The sequence below is a fragment of the Oncorhynchus clarkii genome, unplaced genomic scaffold (assembly GCF_045791955.1).
Source record: "Oncorhynchus clarkii lewisi isolate Uvic-CL-2024 unplaced genomic scaffold, UVic_Ocla_1.0 unplaced_contig_13062_pilon_pilon, whole genome shotgun sequence".
Taxonomy (NCBI): Eukaryota; Metazoa; Chordata; class Actinopteri; order Salmoniformes; family Salmonidae; genus Oncorhynchus; species Oncorhynchus clarkii.
The window spans coordinates 130,491-152,593 of record NW_027261140.1 but is presented as its reverse complement, the minus strand read 5'-3'; the positions used below and the strand labels follow the sequence as shown (position 1 = coordinate 152,593).

The 22,103-nt window shown below is 40.3% G+C and overlaps 1 protein-coding gene across 1 annotated transcript in view; it reads left to right on the top strand.

Moving 5' to 3' along the window:
* The window catches only part of LOC139405206 (protein phosphatase 1 regulatory subunit 12A-like), a 95,881-nt gene that overhangs the window by 15,127 nt on the left and 58,651 nt on the right, over positions 1 to 22,103 (top strand). The window contains exon 4 of the mRNA XM_071147635.1: positions 20,082 to 20,238. Coding sequence (XP_071003736.1) covers positions 20,082 to 20,238 — 157 coding nt within the window. The remainder of the gene's footprint in view (positions 1 to 20,081; positions 20,239 to 22,103) is intronic.

Below are 22,103 nucleotides of genomic sequence, written 5' to 3'. Positions count from 1 at the left end.
TCTGGGTGTTCTAGATGCAGGTCAACTAGGGATTATTATGTAGTCTGGGTGTTCTAGATGCAGGGTAACTAGGGATTATTATGTAGTCTGGGTGTTCTATAATACTAGAAGCAGGGTAACTAGGGATTATTATGTAGTCTGGGTGTTCTATATGCAGGTCAACTAGGGATTATTATGTAGTCTGGGTGTTCTAGAAGCAGGTCAACTAGGGATTATTATGTAGTCTGGGTGTTCTATAATACTAGAAGCAGGGTAACTAGGGATTATTATGTAGTCTGGGTGTTCTAGATGCAGGGTAACTAGGGATTATTATGTAGTCTGGGTGTTCTAGATGCAGGGTAACTAGGGATTATTATGTAGTCTGGGTGTTCTAGAAGCAGGGTAACTAGGGATTATTATGTAGTCTGGGTGTTCTATAATACTAGAAGCAGGGTAACTAGGGATTATTATGTAGTCTGGGTGTTCTATATGCAGGTCAACTAGGGATTATTATGTAGTCTGGGTGTTCTAGAAGCAGGTCAACTAGGGATTATTATGTAGTCTGGGTGTTCTATAATACTAGAAGCAGGGTAACTAGGGATTATTATGTAGTCTGGGTGTTCTAGATGCAGGGTAACTAGGGATTATTATGTAGTCTGGGTGTTCTAGATGCAGGGTAACTAGGGATTATTATGTAGTCTGGGTGTTCTAGAAGCAGGGTAACTAGGGATTATTATGTAGTCTGGGTGTTCTATAATACTAGAAGCAGGGTAACTAGGGATTATTATGTAGTCTGGGTGTTCTAGAAGCAGGGTAACTAGGGATTATTATGTAGTCTGGGTGTTCTATAATACTAGAAGCAGGTAACTAGGGATTATTATGTAGTCTGGGTGTTCTATAATACTAGAAGCAGGTAACTAGGGATTATTATGTAGTCTGGGTGTTCTATAATACTAGAAGCAGGTCAACTAGGGATTATTATGTAGTCTGGGTGTTCTATAATACTAGAAGCAGGTCAACTAGGGATTATTATGTAGTCTGGGTGTTCTATAATACTAGAAGCAGGTCAACTAGGGATTATTATGTAGTCTGGGTGTTCTATAATACTAGAAGCAGGTCAACTAGGGATTATTATGTAGTCTGGGTGTTCTATAATACTAGAAGCAGGGTAACTAGGGATTATTATGTAGTCTTTGTGTTCTATAATACTAGAAGCAGGGTAACTAGGGATTATTATGTAGTCTGGGTGTTCTAGAAGCAGGGTAACTAGGGATTATTATGTAGTCTGGGTGTTCTATAATACTAGAAGCAGGTCAACTAGGGATTATTATGTAGTCTTTGTGTTCTATAATACTAGAAGCAGGTCAACTAGGGATTATTATGTAGTCTTTGTGTTCTATAATACTAGAAGCAGGGTAACTAGGGATTATTATGTAGTCTGGGTGTTCTAGAAGCAGGGTAACTAGGGATTATTATGTAGTCTGGGTGTTCTATAATACTAGAAGCAGGTCAACTAGGGATTATTATGTAGTCTGGGTGTTCTATAATACTAGAAGCAGGGTAACTAGGGATTATTATGTAGTCTGGGTGTTCTAGATGCAGGGTAACTGGGGATTATTATGTAGTCTGGGTGTTCTAGAAGCAGGGTAACTAGGGATTATTATGTAGTCTGGGTGTTCTATAATACTAGAAGCAGGTCTAACTAGGGATTATTATGTAGTCTGGGTGTTCTATAATACTAGAAGCAGGTCAACTAGGGATTATTATGTAGTCTGGGTGTTCTAGAAGCAGGGTAACTAGGGATTATTATGTAGTCTGGGTGTTCTATAATACTAGAAGCAGGTCAACTAGGGATTATTATCTAGTCTTTGTGTTCTAGATGCAGGGTAACTAGGGATTATTATGTAGTCTGGGTGTTCTAGATGCAGGGTAACTAGGGATTATTATGTAGTCTGGGTGTTCTAGATGCAGGTCAACTAGGGATTATTATGTAGTCTGGGTGTTCTATAATACTAGAAGCAGGGTAACTAGGGATTATTATGTAGTCTGGGTGTTCTATAATACTAGAAGCAGGTCAACTAGGGATTATTATGTAGTCTGGGTGTTCTATAATACTAGAAGCAGGGTAACTAGGGATTATTATGTAGTCTGGGTGTTCTAGAAGCAGGGTAACTAGGGATTATTATGTAGTCTGGGTGTTCTAGATGCAGGGTAACTAGGGATTATTATGTAGTCTGGGTGTTCTAGAAGCAGGTCAACTAGGGATTATTATGTAGTCTGGGTGTTCTAGATGCAGGGTAACTAGGGATTATTATGTAGTCTGGGTGTTCTATAATACTAGAAGCAGGTCAACTAGGGATTATTATCTAGTCTGGGTGTTCTAGAAGCAGGGTAACTAGGGATTATTATGTAGTCTGGGTGTTCTATAATACTAGAAGCAGGTCAACTAGGGATTATTATGTAGTCTGGGTGTTCTAGATGCAGGGTAACTAGGGATTATTATGTAGTCTGGGTGTTCTATAATACTAGAAGCAGGGTAACTAGGGATTATTATGTAGTCTGGGTGTTCTATATGCAGGTCAACTAGGGATTATTATGTAGTCTGGGTGTTCTAGAAGCAGGTCAACTAGGGATTATTATGTAGTCTGGGTGTTCTATAATACTAGAAGCAGGGTAACTAGGGATTATTATGTAGTCTGGGTGTTCTAGATGCAGGGTAACTAGGGATTATTATGTAGTCTGGGTGTTCTAGATGCAGGGTAACTAGGGATTATTATGTAGTCTGGGTGTTCTAGAAGCAGGGTAACTAGGGATTATTATGTAGTCTGGGTGTTCTATAATACTAGAAGCAGGGTAACTAGGGATTATTATGTAGTCTGGGTGTTTCTATATGCAGGTCAACTAGGGATTATTATGTAGTCTGGGTGTTCTAGAAGCAGGTCAACTAGGGATTATTATGTAGTCTGGGTGTTCTATAATACTAGAAGCAGGGTAACTAGGGATTATTATGTAGTCTGGGTGTTCTAGATGCAGGGTAACTAGGGATTATTATGTAGTCTGGGTGTTCTAGATGCAGGGTAACTAGGGATTATTATGTAGTCTGGGTGTTCTAGAAGCAGGGTAACTAGGGATTATTATGTAGTCTGGGTGTTCTATAATACTAGAAGCAGGGTAACTAGGGATTATTATGTAGTCTGGGTGTTCTAGAAGCAGGGTAACTAGGGATTATTATGTAGTCTGGGTGTTCTATAATACTAGAAGCAGGTAACTAGGGATTATTATGTAGTCTGGGTGTTCTATAATACTAGAAGCAGGTAACTAGGGATTATTATGTAGTCTGGGTGTTTATTATGTAGTCTATAATACTAGAAGCAGGTCAACTAGGGATTATTATGTAGTCTGGGTGTTCTATAATACTAGAAGCAGGCAGGTCAACTAGGGATTATTATGTAGTCTGGGTGTTCTATAATACTAGAAGCAGGGTAACTAGGGATTATTATGTAGTCTGGGTGTTCTATAATACTAGAAGCAGGTCAACTAGGGATTATTATGTAGTCTGGGTGTTCTATAATACTAGAAGCAGGGTAACTAGGGATTATTATGTAGTCTTTGTGTTCTAGAATACTAGAAGCAGGGTAACTAGGGATTATTATGTAGTCTGGGTGTTCTAGAAGCAGGGTAACTAGGGATTATTATGTAGTCTGGGTGTTCTATAATACTAGAAGCAGGTCAACTAGGGATTATTATGTAGTCTTTGTGTTCTATAATACTAGAAGCAGGTCAACTAGGGATTATTATGTAGTCTTTGTGTTCTATAATACTAGAAGCAGGGTAACTAGGGATTATTATGTAGTCTGGGTGTTCTAGAAGCAGGGTAACTAGGGATTATTATGTAGTCTGGGTGTTCTATAATACTAGAAGCAGGTCAACTAGGGATTATTATGTAGTCTGGGTGTTCTATAATACTAGAAGCAGGGTAACTAGGGATTATTATGTAGTCTGGGTGTTCTAGATGCAGGGTAACTAGGGATTATTATGTAGTCTGGGTGTTCTAGAAGCAGGGTAACTAGGGATTATTATGTAGTCTGGGTGTTCTATAATACTAGAAGCAGGTCAACTAGGGATTATTATGTAGTCTGGGTGTTCTATAATACTAGAAGCAGGTCAACTAGGGATTATTATGTAGTCTGGGTGTTCTAGAAGCAGGGTAACTAGGGATTATTATGTAGTCTGGGTGTTCTATAATACTAGAAGCAGGTCAACTAGGGATTATTATCTAGTCTTTGTGTTCTAGATGCAGGGTAACTAGGGATTATTATGTAGTCTGGGTGTTCTAGATGCAGGGTAACTAGGGATTATTATGTAGTCTGGGTGTTCTAGATGCAGGTCAACTAGGGATTATTATGTAGTCTGGGTGTTCTATAATACTAGAAGCAGGGTAACTAGGGATTATTATGTAGTCTGGGTGTTCTATAATACCAGAAGCAGGTCAACTAGGGATTATTATGTAGTCTGGGTGTTCTATAATACTAGAAGCAGGGTAACTAGGGATTATTATGTAGTCTGGGTGTTCTAGAAGCAGGGTAACTAGGGATTATTATGTAGTCTGGGTGTTCTAGATGCAGGGTAACTAGGGATTATTATGTAGTCTGGGTGTTCTAGAAGCAGGTCAACTAGGGATTATTATGTAGTCTGGGTGTTCTAGATGCAGGGTAACTAGGGATTATTATGTAGTCTGGGTGTTCTATAATACTAGAAGCAGGTCAACTAGGGATTATTATCTAGTCTGGGTGTTCTAGAAGCAGGGTAACTAGGGATTATTATGTAGTCTGGGTGTTCTATAATACTAGAAGCAGGTCAACTAGGGATTATTATGTAGTCTGGGTGTTCTAGATGCAGGGTAACTAGGGATTATTATGTAGTCTGGGTGTTCTATAATACTAGAAGCAGGTAACTAGGGATTATTATGTAGTCTGGGTGTTCTATAATACTAGAAGCAGGGTAACTAGGGATTATTATGTAGTCTGGGTGTTCTATAATACTAGAAGCAGGGTAACTAGGGATTATTATGTAGTCTGGGTGTTCTAGATGCAGGGTAACTAGGGATTATTATGTAGTCTGGATGTTCTAGATGCAGGGTAACTAGGGATTATTATGTAGTCTGGGTGTTCTAGAAGCAGGGTAACTAGGGATTATTATGTAGTCTGGGTGTTCTATAATACTAGAAGCAGGTGTAACTAGGGATTATTATGTAGTCTGGGTGTTCTAATAAGAAGCAGGTACTAGAAGCAGGTGTTCTAGAAGCAACTAGGGATTATTATGTAGTCTGGGTGTTCTAGAAGCAGGTACTAGAAGCAGGTAACTAGGGATTATTATGTAGTCTGGGTGTTCTAGAAGCAGGGTAACTAGGGATTATTATGTAGTCTGGGTGTTCTATAGGGTAACTACTGGGTGTTCTAGAGCAGGGTAACTAGGGATTATTATGTAGTCTGGGTGTTCTATAATACTAGAAGCAGGGTAACTAGGGATTATTATGTAGTCTGGGTGTTCTAGATGCAGGGTAACTAGGGATTATTATGTAGTCTGGGTGTTCTAGATGCAGGGTAACTAGGGATTATTATGTAGTCTGGGTGTTCTAGATGCAGGGTAACTAGGGATTATTATGTAGTCTGGGTGTTCTAGATGCAGGGTAACTAGGGATTATTATGTAGTCTGGGTGTTCTAGATGCAGGGTAACTAGGGATTATTATGTAGTCTGGGTGTTCTAGAAGCAGGTCAACTAGGGATTATTATGTAGTCTGGGTGTTCTAGAATACTAGCAGGGTAACTAGGGATTATTATGTAGTCTGGGTGTTCTATAATACTAGAAGCAGGGTAACTAGGGATTATTATGTAGTCTGGGTGTTCTATAATACTAGAAGCAGGGTAACTAGGGATTATTATGTAGTCTGGGTGTTCTAGAATGAAGCAGGGTAACTAGGGATTATTATGTAGTCTGGGTGTTCTAGAAGCAGGGTAACTAGGGATTATTATGTAGTCTGGGTGTTCTAGAAGCAGGGTAACTAGGGATTATTATGTAGTCTGGGTGTTCTAGAAGCAGGGTAACTAGGGATTATTATGTAGTCTGGGTGTTCTATAATACTAGAAGCAGGTCAACTAGGGATTATTATGTAGTCTGGGTGTTCTAGATGCAGGTCAACTAGGGATTATTATGTAGTCTGGGTGTTCTAGAAGCAGGGTAACTAGGGATTATTATGTAGTCTGGGTGTTCTAGATGCAGGGTAACTAGGGATTATTATGTAGTCTGGGTGTTCTAGATGCAGGGTAACTAGGGATTATTATGTAGTCTGGGTGTTCTAGATGCAGGGGTAACTAGGGATTATTATGTAGTCTGGGTGTTCTATAATACTAGAAGCAGGGTAACTAGGGATTATTATGTAGTCTGGGTGTTCTAGATGCAGGGTAACTAGGGATTATTATGTAGTCTGGGTGTTCTAGATGCAGGGTAACTAGGGATTATTATGTAGTCTGGGTGTTCTAGATGCAGGGTAACTAGGGATTATTATGTAGTCTGGGTGTTCTAGAAGCAGGTCAACTAGGGATTATTATGTAGTCTGGGTGTTCTAGATGCAGGGTAACTAGGGATTATTATGTAGTCTGGGTGTTCTATAATACTAGAAGCAGGGTAACTAGGGATTATTATGTAGTCTGGGTGTTCTAGAAGCAGGTAACTAGGGATTATTATGTAGTCTGGGTGTTCTATAATACTAGATGCAGGAAACTAGGGATTATTATGTAGTCTGGGTGTTCTATAATACTAGAAGCAGGTCAACTAGGGATTATTATGTAGTCTGGGTGTTCTATAATTCTAGAAGCAGGGTAACTAGAGATTATTATGTAGTCTGGGTGTTCTATAATACTAGAAGCAGGGTAACTAGGGATTATTATGTAGTCTGGGTGTTCTATAATACTAGAAGCAGGTCAACTAGGGATTATTATGTAGTCTGGGTGTTCTATAATACTAGAAGCAGGTCAACTAGGGATTATTATGTAGTCTGGGTGTTCTAGAATACAGGCAGGTCAACTAGGGATTATTATGTAGTCTGGGTGTTCTAGATGCAGGTCAACTAGGGATTATTATGTAGTCTGGGTGTTCTAGAAGCAGGGTAACTAGGGATTATTATGTAGTCTGGGTGTTCTAGAATACTAGCAGGGTAACTAGGGATTATTATGTAGTCTGGGTGTTCTATAATACTAGAAGCAGGGTAACTAGAGATTATTATGTAGTCTGGGTGTTCTATAATACTAGAAGCAGGTCAACTAGGGATTATTATGTAGTCTGGGTGTTCTATAATACTAGAAGCAGGTCAACTAGGGATTATTATGTAGTCTGGGTGTTCTAGATGCAGGGTAACTAGGGATTATTATGTAGTCTGGGTGTTCTAGATGCAGGGTAACTAGGGATTATTATGTAGTCTGGGTGTTCTAGATGCAGGGTAACTAGGGATTATTATGTAGTCTGGGTGTTCTAGATGCAGGTCAACTAGGGATTATTATGTAGTCTGGGTGTTCTATATGCAGGTCAACTAGGGATTATTATGTAGTCTGGGTGTTCTAGAAGCAGGGTAACTAGGGATTATTATGTAGTCTGGGTGTTCTATAATACTAGAAGCAGGTCAACTAGGGATTATTATGTAGTCTGGGTGTTCTATAATACTAGAAGCAGGTAACTAGGGATTATTATCTAGTCTGGGTGTTATATAATACTAGAAGCAGGTAACTAGGGATTATTATGTAGTCTGGGTGTTCTATAATACTAGAAGCAGGGTAACTAGGGATTATTATGTAGTCTGGGTGTTCTAGATGCAGGGTAACTAGGGATTATTATCTAGTCTGGGTGTTCTAGAAGCAGGGTAACTAGGGATTATTATGTAGTCTGGGTGTTCTAGAAGCAGGGTAACTAGGGATTATTATGTAGTCTGGGTGTTCTAGAAGCAGGGTAACTAGGGATTATTATGTAGTCTGGGTGTTCTATAATACTAGAAGCAGGTCAACTAGGGATTATTATCTAGTCTGGGTGTTCTAGATGCAGGTCAACTAGGGATTATTATGTAGTCTGGGTGTTCTAGAAGCAGGGTAACTAGGGATTATTATGTAGTCTGGGTGTTCTAGATGCAGGGTAACTAGGGATTATTATGTAGTCTGGGTGTTCTAGATGCAGGGTAACTAGGGATTATTATGTAGTCTGGGTGTTCTATAATACTAGAAGCAGGGTAACTAGGGATTATTATGTAGTCTGGGTGTTCTAGATGCAGGGTAACTAGGGATTATTATGTAGTCTGGGTGTTCTATAATACTAGATGCAGGGTAACTAGGGATTATTATGTAGTCTGGGTGTTCTAGATGCAGGGTAACTAGGGATTATTATGTAGTCTGGGTGTTCTAGATGCAGGTCAACTAGGGATTATTATGTAGTCTGGGTGTTCTATATGCAGGTCAACTAGGGATTATTATGTAGTCTGGGTGTTCTAGAAGCAGGGTAACTAGGGATTATTATGTAGTCTGGGTGTTCTATAATACTAGAAGCAGGTCAACTAGGGATTATTATGTAGTCTGGGTGTTCTATAATACTAGAAGCAGGTAACTAGGGATTATTATCTAGTCTGGGTGTTATATAATACTAGAAGCAGGTAACTAGGGATTATTATGTAGTCTGGGTGTTCTATAATACTAGAAGCAGGGTAACTAGGGATTATTATGTAGTCTGGGTGTTCTAGATGCAGGGTAACTAGGGATTATTATCTAGTCTGGGTGTTCTAGAAGCAGGGTAACTAGGGATTATTATGTAGTCTGGGTGTTCTAGAAGCAGGGTAACTAGGGATTATTATGTAGTCTGGGTGTTCTAGAAGCAGGGTAACTAGGGATTATTATGTAGTCTGGGTGTTCTATAATACTAGAAGCAGGTCAACTAGGGATTATTATCTAGTCTGGGTGTTCTAGATGCAGGTCAACTAGGGATTATTATGTAGTCTGGGTGTTCTAGAAGCAGGGTAACTAGGGATTATTATGTAGTCTGGGTGTTCTAGATGCAGGGTAACTAGGGATTATTATGTAGTCTGGGTGTTCTAGATGCAGGGTAACTAGGGATTATTATGTAGTCTGGATGTTCTAGATGCAGGGTAACTAGGGATTATTATGTAGTCTGGGTGTTCTATAATACTAGAAGCAGGGTAACTAGGGATTATTATGTAGTCTGGGTGTTCTAGATGCAGGGTAACTAGGGATTATTATGTAGTCTGGGTGTTCTAGATGCAGGGTAACTAGGGATTATTATGTAGTCTGGGTGTTCTAGAAGCAGGTCAACTAGGGATTATTATGTAGTCTGGGTGTTCTAGATGCAGGGTAACTAGGGATTATTATGTAGTCTGGGTGTTCTATAATACTAGAAGCGGGGTAACTAGGGATTATTATGTAGTCTGGGTGTTCTAGAAGCAGGGTAACTAGGAATTATTATGTAGTCTGGGTGTTCTATAATACTAGATGCAGGAAACTAGGGATTATTATGTAGTCTGGGTGTTCTATAATACTAGAAGCAGGTCAACTAGGGATTATTATGTAGTCTGGGTGTTCTATAATTCTAGAAGCAGGGTAACTAGAGATTATTATGTAGTCTGGGTGTTCTATAATACTAGAAGCAGGGTAACTAGAGATTATTATGTAGTCTGGGTGTTCTATAATACTAGAAGCAGGTCAACTAGGGATTATTATGTAGTCTGGGTGTTCTATAATACTAGAAGCAGGTCAACTAGGGATTATTATGTAGTCTGGGTGTTCTATAATACTAGAAGCAGGTCAACTAGGGATTATTATCTAGTCTGGGTGTTCTAGATGCAGGTCAACTAGGGATTATTATGTAGGCTGGGTGTTCTAGAAGCAGGGTAACTAGGGATTATTATGTAGTCTGGGTGTTCTATAATACTAGAAGCAGGGTAACTAGGGATTGTTATGTAGTCTGGGTGTTCTATAATACTAGAAGCAGGGTAACTAGGGATTATTATGTAGTCTGGGTGTTCTATAATACTAGAAGCAGGGTAACTAGAGATTATTATGTAGTCTGGGTGTTCTATAATACTAGAAGCAGGTCAACTAGGGATTATTATGTAGTCTGGGTGTTCTATAATACTAGAAGCAGGTCAACTAGGGATTATTATGTAGTCTGGGTGTTCTAGATGCAGGGTAACTAGGGATTATTATGTAGTCTGGGTGTTCTAGATGCAGGGTAACTAGGGATTATTATGTAGTCTGGGTGTTCTAGATGCAGGGTAACTAGGGATTATTATGTAGTCTGGGTGTTCTAGATGCAGGTCAACTAGGGATTATTATGTAGTCTGGGTGTTCTATATGCAGGTCAACTAGGGATTATTATGTAGTCTGGGTGTTCTAGAAGCAGGGTAACTAGGGATTATTATGTAGTCTGGGTGTTCTATAATACTAGAAGCAGGTCAACTAGGGATTATTATGTAGTCTGGGTGTTCTATAATACTAGAAGCAGGTAACTAGGGATTATTATCTAGTCTGGGTGTTCTATAATACTAGAAGCAGGTCAACTAGGGATTATTATGTAGTCTGGGTGTTCTATAATACTAGAAGCAGGTAACTAGGGATTATTATCTAGTCTGGGTGTTCTATAATACTAGAAGCAGGGTAACTAGGGATTATTATGTAGGCTGGGTGTTCTATAATACTAGAAGCAGGTCAACTAGGGATTATTATGTAGTCTGGGTGTTCTATAATACTAGAAGCAGGGTAACTAGGGATTATTATGTAGTCTGGGTGTTCTATAATACTAGAAGCAGGGTAACTAGGGATTATTATGTAGTCTGGGTGTTCTATAATACTAGAAGCAGGGTAACTAGGGATTATTATGTAGTCTGGGTGTTCTAGATGCAGGGTAACTAGGGATTATTATGTAGTCTGGGTGTTCTAGAAGCAGGTAACTAGGGATTATTATGTAGTCTGGGTGTTCTATAATACTAGAAGCAGGTCAACTAGGGATTATTATGTAGTCTGGGTGTTCTATAATACTAGAAGCAGGTCAACTAGGGATTATTATGTAGTCTGGGTGTTCTATAATACTAGAAGCAGGTCAACTAGGGATTATTATGTAGTCTGGGTGTTCTATAATACTAGAAGCAGGTCAACTAGGGATTATTATGTAGTCTGGGTGTTCTAGAAGCAGGGTAACTAGGAATTATTATGTAGTCTGGGTGTTCTATAATACTAGAAGCAGGTCAACTAGGGATTATTATGTAGTCTGGGTGTTCTATAATACTAGAAGCAGGGTAACTAGGGATTATTATGTAGTCTGGGTGTTCTAGAATACTAGAAGCAGGGTAACTAGGGATTATTATGTAGTCTGGGTGTTCTATAATACTAGAAGCAGGTCAACTAGGGATTATTATGTAGTCTGGGTGTTCTATAATACTAGAAGCAGGTCAACTAGGGATTATTATCTAGTCTGGGTGTTCTAGAAGCAGGGTAACTAGGGATTATTATGTAGTCTGGGTGTTCTATAATACTAGAAGCAGGTCAACTAGGGATTATTATGTAGTCTGGGTGTTCTAGATGCAGGGTAACTAGGGATTATTATGTAGTCTGGGTGTTCTATAATACTAGAAGCAGGGTAACTAGGGATTATTATGTAGTCTGGGTGTTCTATAATACTAGAAGCAGGGTAACTAGAGATTATTATGTAGTCTGGGTGTTCTATAATACTAGAAGCAGGTCAACTAGGGATTATTATGTAGTCTGGGTGTTCTAGATGCAGGGTAACTAGGGATTATTATGTAGTCTTTGTGTTCTAGAAGCAGGGTAACTAGGGATTATTATGTAGTCTTTGTGTTCTAGAAGCAGGGTAACTAGGGATTATTATGTAGTCTGGGTGTTCTAGATGCAGGTCAACTAGGGATTATTATGTAGTCTGGGTGTTCTATAATACTAGAAGCAGGGTAACTAGAGATTATTATGTAGTCTGGGTGTTCTATAATACTAGAAGCAGGTAACTAGGGATTATTATGTAGTCTGGGTGTTCTAGAAGCAGGTCAACTAGGGATTATTATGTAGTCTGGGTGTTCTATAATACTAGAAGCAGGGTAACTAGGGATTATTATGTAGTCTGGGTGTTCTATAATACTAGAAGCAGGGTAACTAGGGATTATTATGTAGTCTGGGTGTTCTAGATGCAGGTCAACTAGGGATTATTATGTAGTCTGGGTGTTCTAGAAGCAGGGTAACTAGGGATTATTATGTAGTCTGGGTGTTCTATAATACTAGAAGCAGGGTAACTAGGGATTATTATGTAGTCTGGGTGTTCTATAATACTAGAAGCAGGGTAACTAGGGATTATTATGTAGTCTGGGTGTTCTAGAAGCAGGGTAACTAGGGATTATTATGTAGTCTGGGTGTTCTATAATACTAGAAGCAGGGTAACTAGGGATTATTATGTAGTCTGGGTGTTCTAGAAGCAGGGTAACTAGGGATTATTATGTAGTCTGGGTGTTCTAGATGCAGGGTAACTAGGGATTATTATGTAGTCTGGGTGTTCTATAATACTAGAAGCAGGTCAACTAGGGATTATTATCTAGTCTGGGTGTTCTAGAAGCAGGGTAACTAGGGATTATTATGTAGTCTGGGTGTTCTATAATACTAGAAGCAGGGTAACTAGGGATTATTATGTAGTCTGGGTGTTCTAGATGCAGGGTAACTAGGGATTATTATGTAGTCTGGATGTTCTAGATGCAGGGTAACTAGGGATTATTATGTAGTCTGGGTGTTCTAGAAGCAGGGTAACTAGGGATTATTATGTAGTCTGGGTGTTCTATAATACTAGAAGCAGGGTAACTAGGGATTATTATGTAGTCTGGGTGTTCTAGATGCAGGGTAACTAGGGATTATTATGTAGTCTGGGTGTTCTAGATGCAGGGTAACTAGGGATTATTATGTAGTCTGGGTGTTCTAGATGCAGGGTAACTAGGGATTATTATGTAGTCTGGGTGTTCTAGAAGCAGGTCAACTAGGGATTATTATGTAGTCTGGGTGTTATATAATACTAGAAGCAGGGTAACTAGGGATTATTATGTAGTCTGGGTGTTATATAATACTAGAAGCAGGTAACTAGGGATTATTATGTAGTCTGGGTGTTCTATAATACTAGAAGCAGGGTAACTAGGGATTATTATGTAGTCTGGGTGTTCTAGATGCAGGGTAACTAGGGATTATTATCTAGTCTGGGTGTTCTAGAAGCAGGGTAACTAGGGATTATTATGTAGTCTGGGTGTTCTAGAAGCAGGGTAACTAGGGATTATTATGTAGTCTGGGTGTTCTATAATACTAGAAGCAGGTCAACTAGGGATTATTATCTAGTCTGGGTGTTCTAGATGCAGGTCAACTAGGGATTATTATGTAGTCTGGGTGTTCTATAATACTAGAAGCAGGGTAACTAGGGATTATTATGTAGTCTGGGTGTTCTATAATACTAGAAGCAGGTCAACTAGGGATTATTATGTAGTCTGGGTGTTCTATAATACTAGAAGCAGGGTAACTAGGGATTATTATGTAGTCTGGGTGTTCTAGATGCAGGGTAACTAGGGATTATTATGTAGTCTGGGTGTTCTAGATGCAGGGTAACTAGGGATTATTATGTAGTCTGGATGTTCTAGATGCAGGGTAACTAGGGATTATTATGTAGTCTGGGTGTTCTATAATACTAGAAGCAGGGTAACTAGGGATTATTATGTAGTCTGGGTGTTCTAGATGCAGGGTAACTAGGGATTATTATGTAGTCTGGGTTTTCTAGATGCAGGGTAACTAGGGATTATTATGTAGTCTGGGTGTTCTAGATGCAGGGTAACTAGGGATTATTATGTAGTCTGGGTGTTCTATAATACTAGAAGCAGGGTAACTAGGGATTATTATGTAGTCTGGGTGTTCTAGAAGCAGGGTAACTAGGAATTATTATGTAGTCTGGGTGTTCTATAATACTAGATGCAGGAAACTAGGGATTATTATGTAGTCTGGGTGTTCTATAATACTAGAAGCAGGTCAACTAGGGATTATTATGTAGTCTGGGTGTTCTATAATTCTAGAAGCAGGGTAACTAGAGATTATTATGTAGTCTGGGTGTTCTATAATACTAGAAGCAGGGTAACTAGAGATTATTATGTAGTCTGGGTGTTCTATAATACTAGAAGCAGGTCAACTAGGGATTATTATGTAGTCTGGGTGTTCTATAATACTAGAAGCAGGTCAACTAGGGATTATTATGTAGTCTGGGTGTTCTATAATACTAGAAGCAGGTCAACTAGGGATTATTATCTAGTCTGGGTGTTCTAGATGCAGGTCAACTAGGGATTATTATGTAGGCTGGGTGTTCTAGAAGCAGGGTAACTAGGGATTATTATGTAGTCTGGGTGTTCTATAATACTAGAAGCAGGGTAACTAGGGATTATTATGTAGTCTGGGTGTTCTATAATACTAGAAGCAGGGTAACTAGAGATTATTATGTAGTCTGGGTGTTCTATAATACTAGAAGCAGGTCAACTAGGGATTATTATGTAGTCTGGGTGTTCTAGATGCAGGGTAACTAGGGATTATTATGTAGTCTTTGTGTTCTAGAAGCAGGGTAACTAGGGATTATTATGTAGTCTTTGTGTTCTAGAAGCAGGGTAACTAGGGATTATTATGTAGTCTGGGTGTTCTAGATGCAGGTCAACTAGGGATTATTATGTAGTCTGGGTGTTCTATAATACTAGAAGCAGGGTAACTAGAGATTATTATGTAGTCTGGGTGTTCTATAATACTAGAAGCAGGTAACTAGGGATTATTATGTAGTCTGGGTGTTCTAGAAGCAGGTCAACTAGGGATTATTATGTAGTCTGGGTGTTCTATAATACTAGAAGCAGGGTAACTAGGGATTATTATGTAGTCTGGGTGTTCTATAATACTAGAAGCAGGGTAACTAGGGATTATTATGTAGTCTGGGTGTTCTAGATGCAGGTCAACTAGGGATTATTATGTAGTCTGGGTGTTCTAGAAGCAGGGTAACTAGGGATTATTATGTAGTCTGGGTGTTCTATAATACTAGAAGCAGGGTAACTAGGGATTATTATGTAGTCTGGGTGTTCTATAATACTAGAAGCAGGGTAACTAGGGATTATTATGTAGTCTGGGTGTTCTAGAAGCAGGGTAACTAGGGATTATTATGTAGTCTGGGTGTTCTATAATACTAGAAGCAGGGTAACTAGGGATTATTATGTAGTCTGGGTGTTCTAGAAGCAGGGTAACTAGGGATTATTATGTAGTCTGGGTGTTCTAGATGCAGGGTAACTAGGGATTATTATGTAGTCTGGGTGTTCTATAATACTAGAAGCAGGTCAACTAGGGATTATTATCTAGTCTGGGTGTTCTAGAAGCAGGGTAACTAGGGATTATTATGTAGTCTGGGTGTTCTATAATACTAGAAGCAGGGTAACTAGGGATTATTATGTAGTCTGGGTGTTCTAGATGCAGGGTAACTAGGGATTATTATGTAGTCTGGATGTTCTAGATGCAGGGTAACTAGGGATTATTATGTAGTCTGGGTGTTCTAGAAGCAGGGTAACTAGGGATTATTATGTAGTCTGGGTGTTCTATAATACTAGAAGCAGGGTAACTAGGGATTATTATGTAGTCTGGGTGTTCTAGATGCAGGGTAACTAGGGATTATTATGTAGTCTGGGTGTTCTAGATGCAGGGTAACTAGGGATTATTATGTAGTCTGGGTGTTCTAGATGCAGGGTAACTAGGGATTATTATGTAGTCTGGGTGTTCTAGAAGCAGGTCAACTAGGGATTATTATGTAGTCTGGGTGTTATATAATACTAGAAGCAGGGTAACTAGGGATTATTATGTAGTCTGGGTGTTATATAATACTAGAAGCAGGTAACTAGGGATTATTATGTAGTCTGGGTGTTCTATAATACTAGAAGCAGGGTAACTAGGGATTATTATGTAGTCTGGGTGTTCTAGATGCAGGGTAACTAGGGATTATTATCTAGTCTGGGTGTTCTAGAAGCAGGGTAACTAGGGATTATTATGTAGTCTGGGTGTTCTAGAAGCAGGGTAACTAGGGATTATTATGTAGTCTGGGTGTTCTAGAAGCAGGGTAACTAGGGATTATTATGTAGTCTGGGTGTTCTATAATACTAGAAGCAGGTCAACTAGGGATTATTATCTAGTCTGGGTGTTCTAGATGCAGGTCAACTAGGGATTATTATGTAGTCTGGGTGTTCTATAATACTAGAAGCAGGGTAACTAGGGATTATTATGTAGTCTGGGTGTTCTATTATACTAGAAGCAGGTCAACTAGGGATTATTATGTAGTCTGGGTGTTCTATAATACTAGAAGCAGGGTAACTAGGGATTATTATGTAGTCTGGGTGTTCTAGATGCAGGGTAACTAGGGATTATTATGTAGTCTGGGTGTTCTAGATGCAGGGTAACTAGGGATTATTATGTAGTCTGGATGTTCTAGATGCAGGGTAACTAGGGATTATTATGTAGTCTGGGTGTTCTATAATACTAGAAGCAGGGTAACTAGGGATTATTATGTAGTCTGGGTGTTCTAGATGCAGGGTAACTAGGGATTATTATGTAGTCTGGGTTTTCTAGATGCAGGGTAACTAGGGATTATTATGTAGTCTGGGTGTTCTAGATGCAGGGTAACTAGGGATTATTATGTAGTCTGGGTGTTCTAGAAGCAGGTCAACTAGGGATTATTATGTAGTCTGGGTGTTCTAGATGCAGGGTAACTAGGGATTATTATGTAGTCTGGGTGTTCTATAATACTAGAAGCAGGGTAACTAGGGATTATTATGTAGTCTGGGTGTTCTAGAAGCAGGGTAACTAGGAATTATTATGTAGTCTGGGTGTTCTATAATACTAGATGCAGGAAACTAGGGATTATTATGTAGTCTGGGTGTTCTATAATACTAGAAGCAGGTCAACTAGGGATTATTATGTAGTCTGGGTGTTCTATAATTCTAGAAGCAGGGTAACTAGAGATTATTATGTAGTCTGGGTGTTCTATAATACTAGAAGCAGGGTAACTAGAGATTATTATGTAGTCTGGGTGTTCTATAATACTAGAAGCAGGTCAACTAGGGATTATTATGTAGTCTGGGTGTTCTATAATACTAGAAGCAGGTCAACTAGGGATTATTATCTAGTCTGGGTGTTCTAGATGCAGGTCAACTAGGGATTATTATGTAGGCTGGGTGTTCTAGAAGCAGGGTAACTAGGGATTATTATGTAGTCTGGGTGTTCTATAATACTAGAAGCAGGGTAACTAGGGATTATTATGTAGTCTGGGTGTTCTATAATACTAGAAGCAGGGTAACTAGAGATTATTATGTAGTCTGGGTGTTCTATAATACTAGAAGCAGGTCAACTAGGGATTATTATGTAGTCTTGGTGTTCTATAATACTAGAAGCAGGTCAACTAGGGATTATTATGTAGTCTGGGTGTTCTAGATGCAGGGTAACTAGGGATTATTATGTAGTCTGGGTGTTCTAGATGCAGGGTAACTAGGGATTATTATGTAGTCTGGGTGTTCTAGATGCAGGTCAACTAGGGATTATTATGTAGTCTGGGTGTTCTAGATGCAGGTCAACTAGGGATTATTATGTAGTCTGGGTGTTCTAGATGCAGGGTAACTAGGGATTATTATGTAGTCTGGGTGTTCTATATGCAGGTCAACTAGGGATTATTATGTAGTCTGGGTGTTCTAGAAGCAGGGTAACTAGGGATTATTATGTAGTCTGGGTGTTCTAGATGCAGGGTAACTAGGGATTATTATGTAGTCTGGGTGTTCTATAATACTAGAAGCAGGGTAACTAGGGATTATTATGTAGGCTGGGTGTTCTAGAAGCAGGGTAACTAGGGATTATTATGTAGTCTGGGTGTTCTAGAAGCAGGTAACTAGGGATTATTATGTAGTCTGGGTGTTCTATAATACTAGAAGCAGGTCAACTAGGGATTATTATGTAGTCTGGGTGTTCTATAATACTAGAAGCAGGTAACTAGGGATTATTATCTAGTCTGGGTGTTCTATAATACTAGAAGCAGGGTAACTAGGGATTATTATGTAGTCTGGGTGTTCTATAATACTAGAAGCAGGTCAACTAGGGATTATTATGTAGTCTGGGTGTTCTATAATACTAGAAGCAGGGTAACTAGGGATTATTATGTAGTCTGGGTGTTCTAGAATACTAGAAGCAGGGTAACTAGGGATTATTATGTAGTCTGGGTGTTCTATAATACTAGAAGCAGGTCAACTAGGGATTATTATGTAGTCTGGGTGTTCTATAATACTAGAAGCAGGTCAACTAGGGATTATTATCTAGTCTGGGTGTTCTAGAAGCAGGGTAACTAGGGATTATTATGTAGTCTGGGTGTTCTATAATACTAGAAGCAGGGTAACTAGGGATTATTATGTAGTCTGGGTGTTCTATAATACTAGAAGCAGGGTAACTAGAGATTATTATGTAGTCTGGGTGTTCTATAATACTAGAAGCAGGTCAACTAGGGATTATTATGTAGTCTGGGTGTTCTAGATGCAGGGTAACTAGGGATTATTATGTAGTCTTTGTGTTCTAGAAGCAGGGTAACTAGGGATTATTATGTAGTCTGGGTGTTCTATAATACTAGAAGCAGGTCAACTAGGGATTATTATCTAGTCTGGGTGTTCTAGATGCAGGGTAACTAGGGATTATTATGTAGTCTTTGTGTTCTAGAAGCAGGGTAACTAGGGATTATTATGTAGTCTTTGTGTTCTAGAAGCAGGGTAACTAGGGATTATTATGTAGTCTGGGTGTTCTAGATGCAGGTCAACTAGGGATTATTATGTAGTCTGGGTGTTCTATAATACTAGAAGCAGGGTAACTAGAGATTATTATGTAGTCTGGGTGTTCTATAATACTAGAAGCAGGTAACTAGGGATTATTATGTAGTCTGGGTGTTCTAGAAGCAGGTCAACTAGGGATTATTATGTAGTCTGGGTGTTCTATAATACTAGAAGCAGGGTAACTAGGGATTATTATGTAGTCTGGGTGTTCTATAATACTAGAAGCAGGTCAACTAGGGATTATTATGTAGTCTGGGTGTTCTATAATACTAGAAGCAGGTCAACTAGGGATTATTATGTAGTCTGGGTGTTCTAGAAGCAGGGTAACTAGGGATTATTATGTAGGCTGGGTGTTCTAGAAGCAGGGTAACTAGGGATTATTATGTAGTCTGGGTGTTCTATAATACTAGAAGCAGGGTAACTAGGGATTATTATGTAGTCTGGGTGTTCTAGATGCAGGTCAACTAGGGATTATTATGTAGTCTGGGTGTTCTAGAAGCAGGGTAACTAGGGATTATTATGTAGTCTGGGTATTCTAGAAGCAGGGTAACTAGGGATTATTATGTAGTCTGGGTGTTCTATAATACTAGAAGCAGGGTAACTAGGGATTATTATGTAGTCTGGGTGTTCTATAATACTAGAAGCAGGGTAACTAGGGATTATTATGTAGGCTGGGTGTTCTAGAAGCAGGGTAACTAGGGATTATTATGTAGTCTGGGTGTTCTAGATGCAGGGTAACTAGGGATTATTATGTAGTCTGGGTGTTCTAGAAGCAGGTCAACTAGGGATTATTATGTAGTCTGGGTGTTCTAGAAGCAGGGTAACTAGGGATTATTATGTAGTCTGGGTGTTCTAGATGCAGGTCAACTAGGGATTATTATGTAGTCTGGGTGTTCTAGAAGCAGGGTAACTAGGGATTATTATGTAGTCTGGGTGTTCTAGAAGCAGGGTAACTAGGGATTATTATGTAGTCTGGGTGTTCTATAATACTAGAAGCAGGTCAACTAGGGATTATTATGTAGTCTGGGTGTTCTATAATACTAGAAGCAGGTCAACTAGGGATTATTATGTAGTCTGGGTGTTCTAGAAGCAGGTCAACTAGGGATTATTATGTAGTCTGGGTCCCTATCTGTTGCCTGTGTCCCTCTTCCTCTCTCTTAGGGGTTGACGTGGACATGGCACGGCGGGAAGAAGAGCGGGTGATGCTGGCGGATGCCAACGCGGTGCTGGCAGGAAGTGGCGTGCTGACACCTCATCCTAACACCAAGGCCACAGCGCTGCACGTGGCCGCTGCCAAGGGCTACATAGAGGTCATGAAGTGAGTGGGTCAGGTGCTCGTCAGTGGGTCAGGTGCTAGTCAGTGGGTGAGGTGCTCGTCAGGTGCTAGTCAGTGGGTGAGGTGCTCGTCAGGTGCTAGTCAGTGGGTCAGGTGCTCGTCAGGTGCTAGTCAGGTGCTAGTCAGTGGGTCGGGTGCTCGTCAGGCGCTAGTCAGTGGGTTAGGTGCTAGTCAGTGGGTTGGGTGCTCGTCAGGCGCTAGTCAGTGGGTTAGGTGCTAGTCAGTGGGTCGGGTGCTAGTCAGTGGGTTGGGTGCTAGTCAAAGTGCTAGTCAGTGGGTTGGGTGCTAGTCAAAGTGCCCGTCAGTGGGTCGGGTGCCCGTCAGTGGGTCGGGTGCTAGTCAGTGGGTCGGGTGCTAGTCAGTGGGTCGGGTGCTAGTCAGTGGGTCAGGTGCTCGTCAGGTGCTAGTCAGTGGGTCGGGTGCTAGTCAGTGGGCCAGTTGCTAGTCAGTGGATCAGGTGCTAGTCAGTGGGTCGGGTGCTCGTCAGTGGGCCAGGTGCTACTAAACATAGTAAACATGCTACGCATACTAAACATGCTACGCATACCAAACATACTAGACATGCTACGCATACTAAATGTACTAGACATGCTACGCATACTAAACGTACTAAACATGCTACGCATACCAAACATACTAGACATGCTACGCGTACTAAACATGCTACGCATACCAAACATGCTAAACATGCTACACATACTAAACACGCTACACATACTAAACATGCTAAACATGCTACACATACTAAACATGCTAAACATGCTAAACATGCTACACATGCTAAACATGCTAAACATGCTACATATACTATACATGCTACACATACTATACATGCTACACATACTATGCATGCTACACATACTATACATGCTACACATACTAAACATGCTACACATGCTAAAAATGCTACACATACTATACATGCTACACATACTATACATGCTACACATACTAAACATGCTACACATACTAAACATGCTACACATGCTAAAAATGCTAAACATGCTACACATGCTAAAAATGCTCAACGTTGCCCCGATTGTTAGTCATCCTCATCACCACCTCACATTTTGCCTTACCTCAACCTCCTCCTCTTTCTAGTTGTCTGCTTCTCTTTCTCCCCTTCCTCTTCGTCTCTCTCTCCCTCTTCATATCTCTCCCCCTCCTGTCTCTCTCCCCCTCCTGTCTCACCCTCATCTCTCTTCATCTCTCTCTCCCCCTCCTGTCTCACCCTCTCTCTCTCTCTCTCTCTCCCCTTCCTCTCTCTCTCCCTCACCCTGTTCATCTCTCTCCCCCTCCTGTCTCTCTTTCTCTCCCCTTCCTCTCTCTCTCTCCCTCACCCTGTTCATCTCTCTCCCCCTCCTGTCTCACCCTCATCTCTCTTCATCTCTCTCTCCCCCTCCTGTCTCACCCTCTCTCTCTCTCTCTCTCTCTCTCTCCCCTTCCTCTCTCTCTCCCTCACCCTGTTCATCTCTCTCCCCCTCCTGTCTCTCTTTCTCTCCCCTTCCTCTCTCTCTCTCCCTCACCCTGTTCATCTCTCTCCCCCTCCTGTCTCACCCTCATCTCTCTTCATCTCTCTCTCCCCCTCCTGTCTCACCCTCTCTCTCGCTCTCTCTCTCTCTCCCCTTCCTCTCTCTCTCCCTCACCCTGTTCATCTCACTCCCCCTCCCCTGTCTCTCACCATCATCTCTCTCTCTCTCTCTCTCTCTCTCTCCATCTCTCTCCCCCTCCTGTCTCTCTCTCTCTTTCTCTCTCTCTCTCTCTCTCTCTCTCTCTCTCTCTCTCTCTCTCTCCATCTCTCTCTCCCCCTCCTGTCTCTCTCTCTCTCTTTCTCTCTCTCTCTCTCT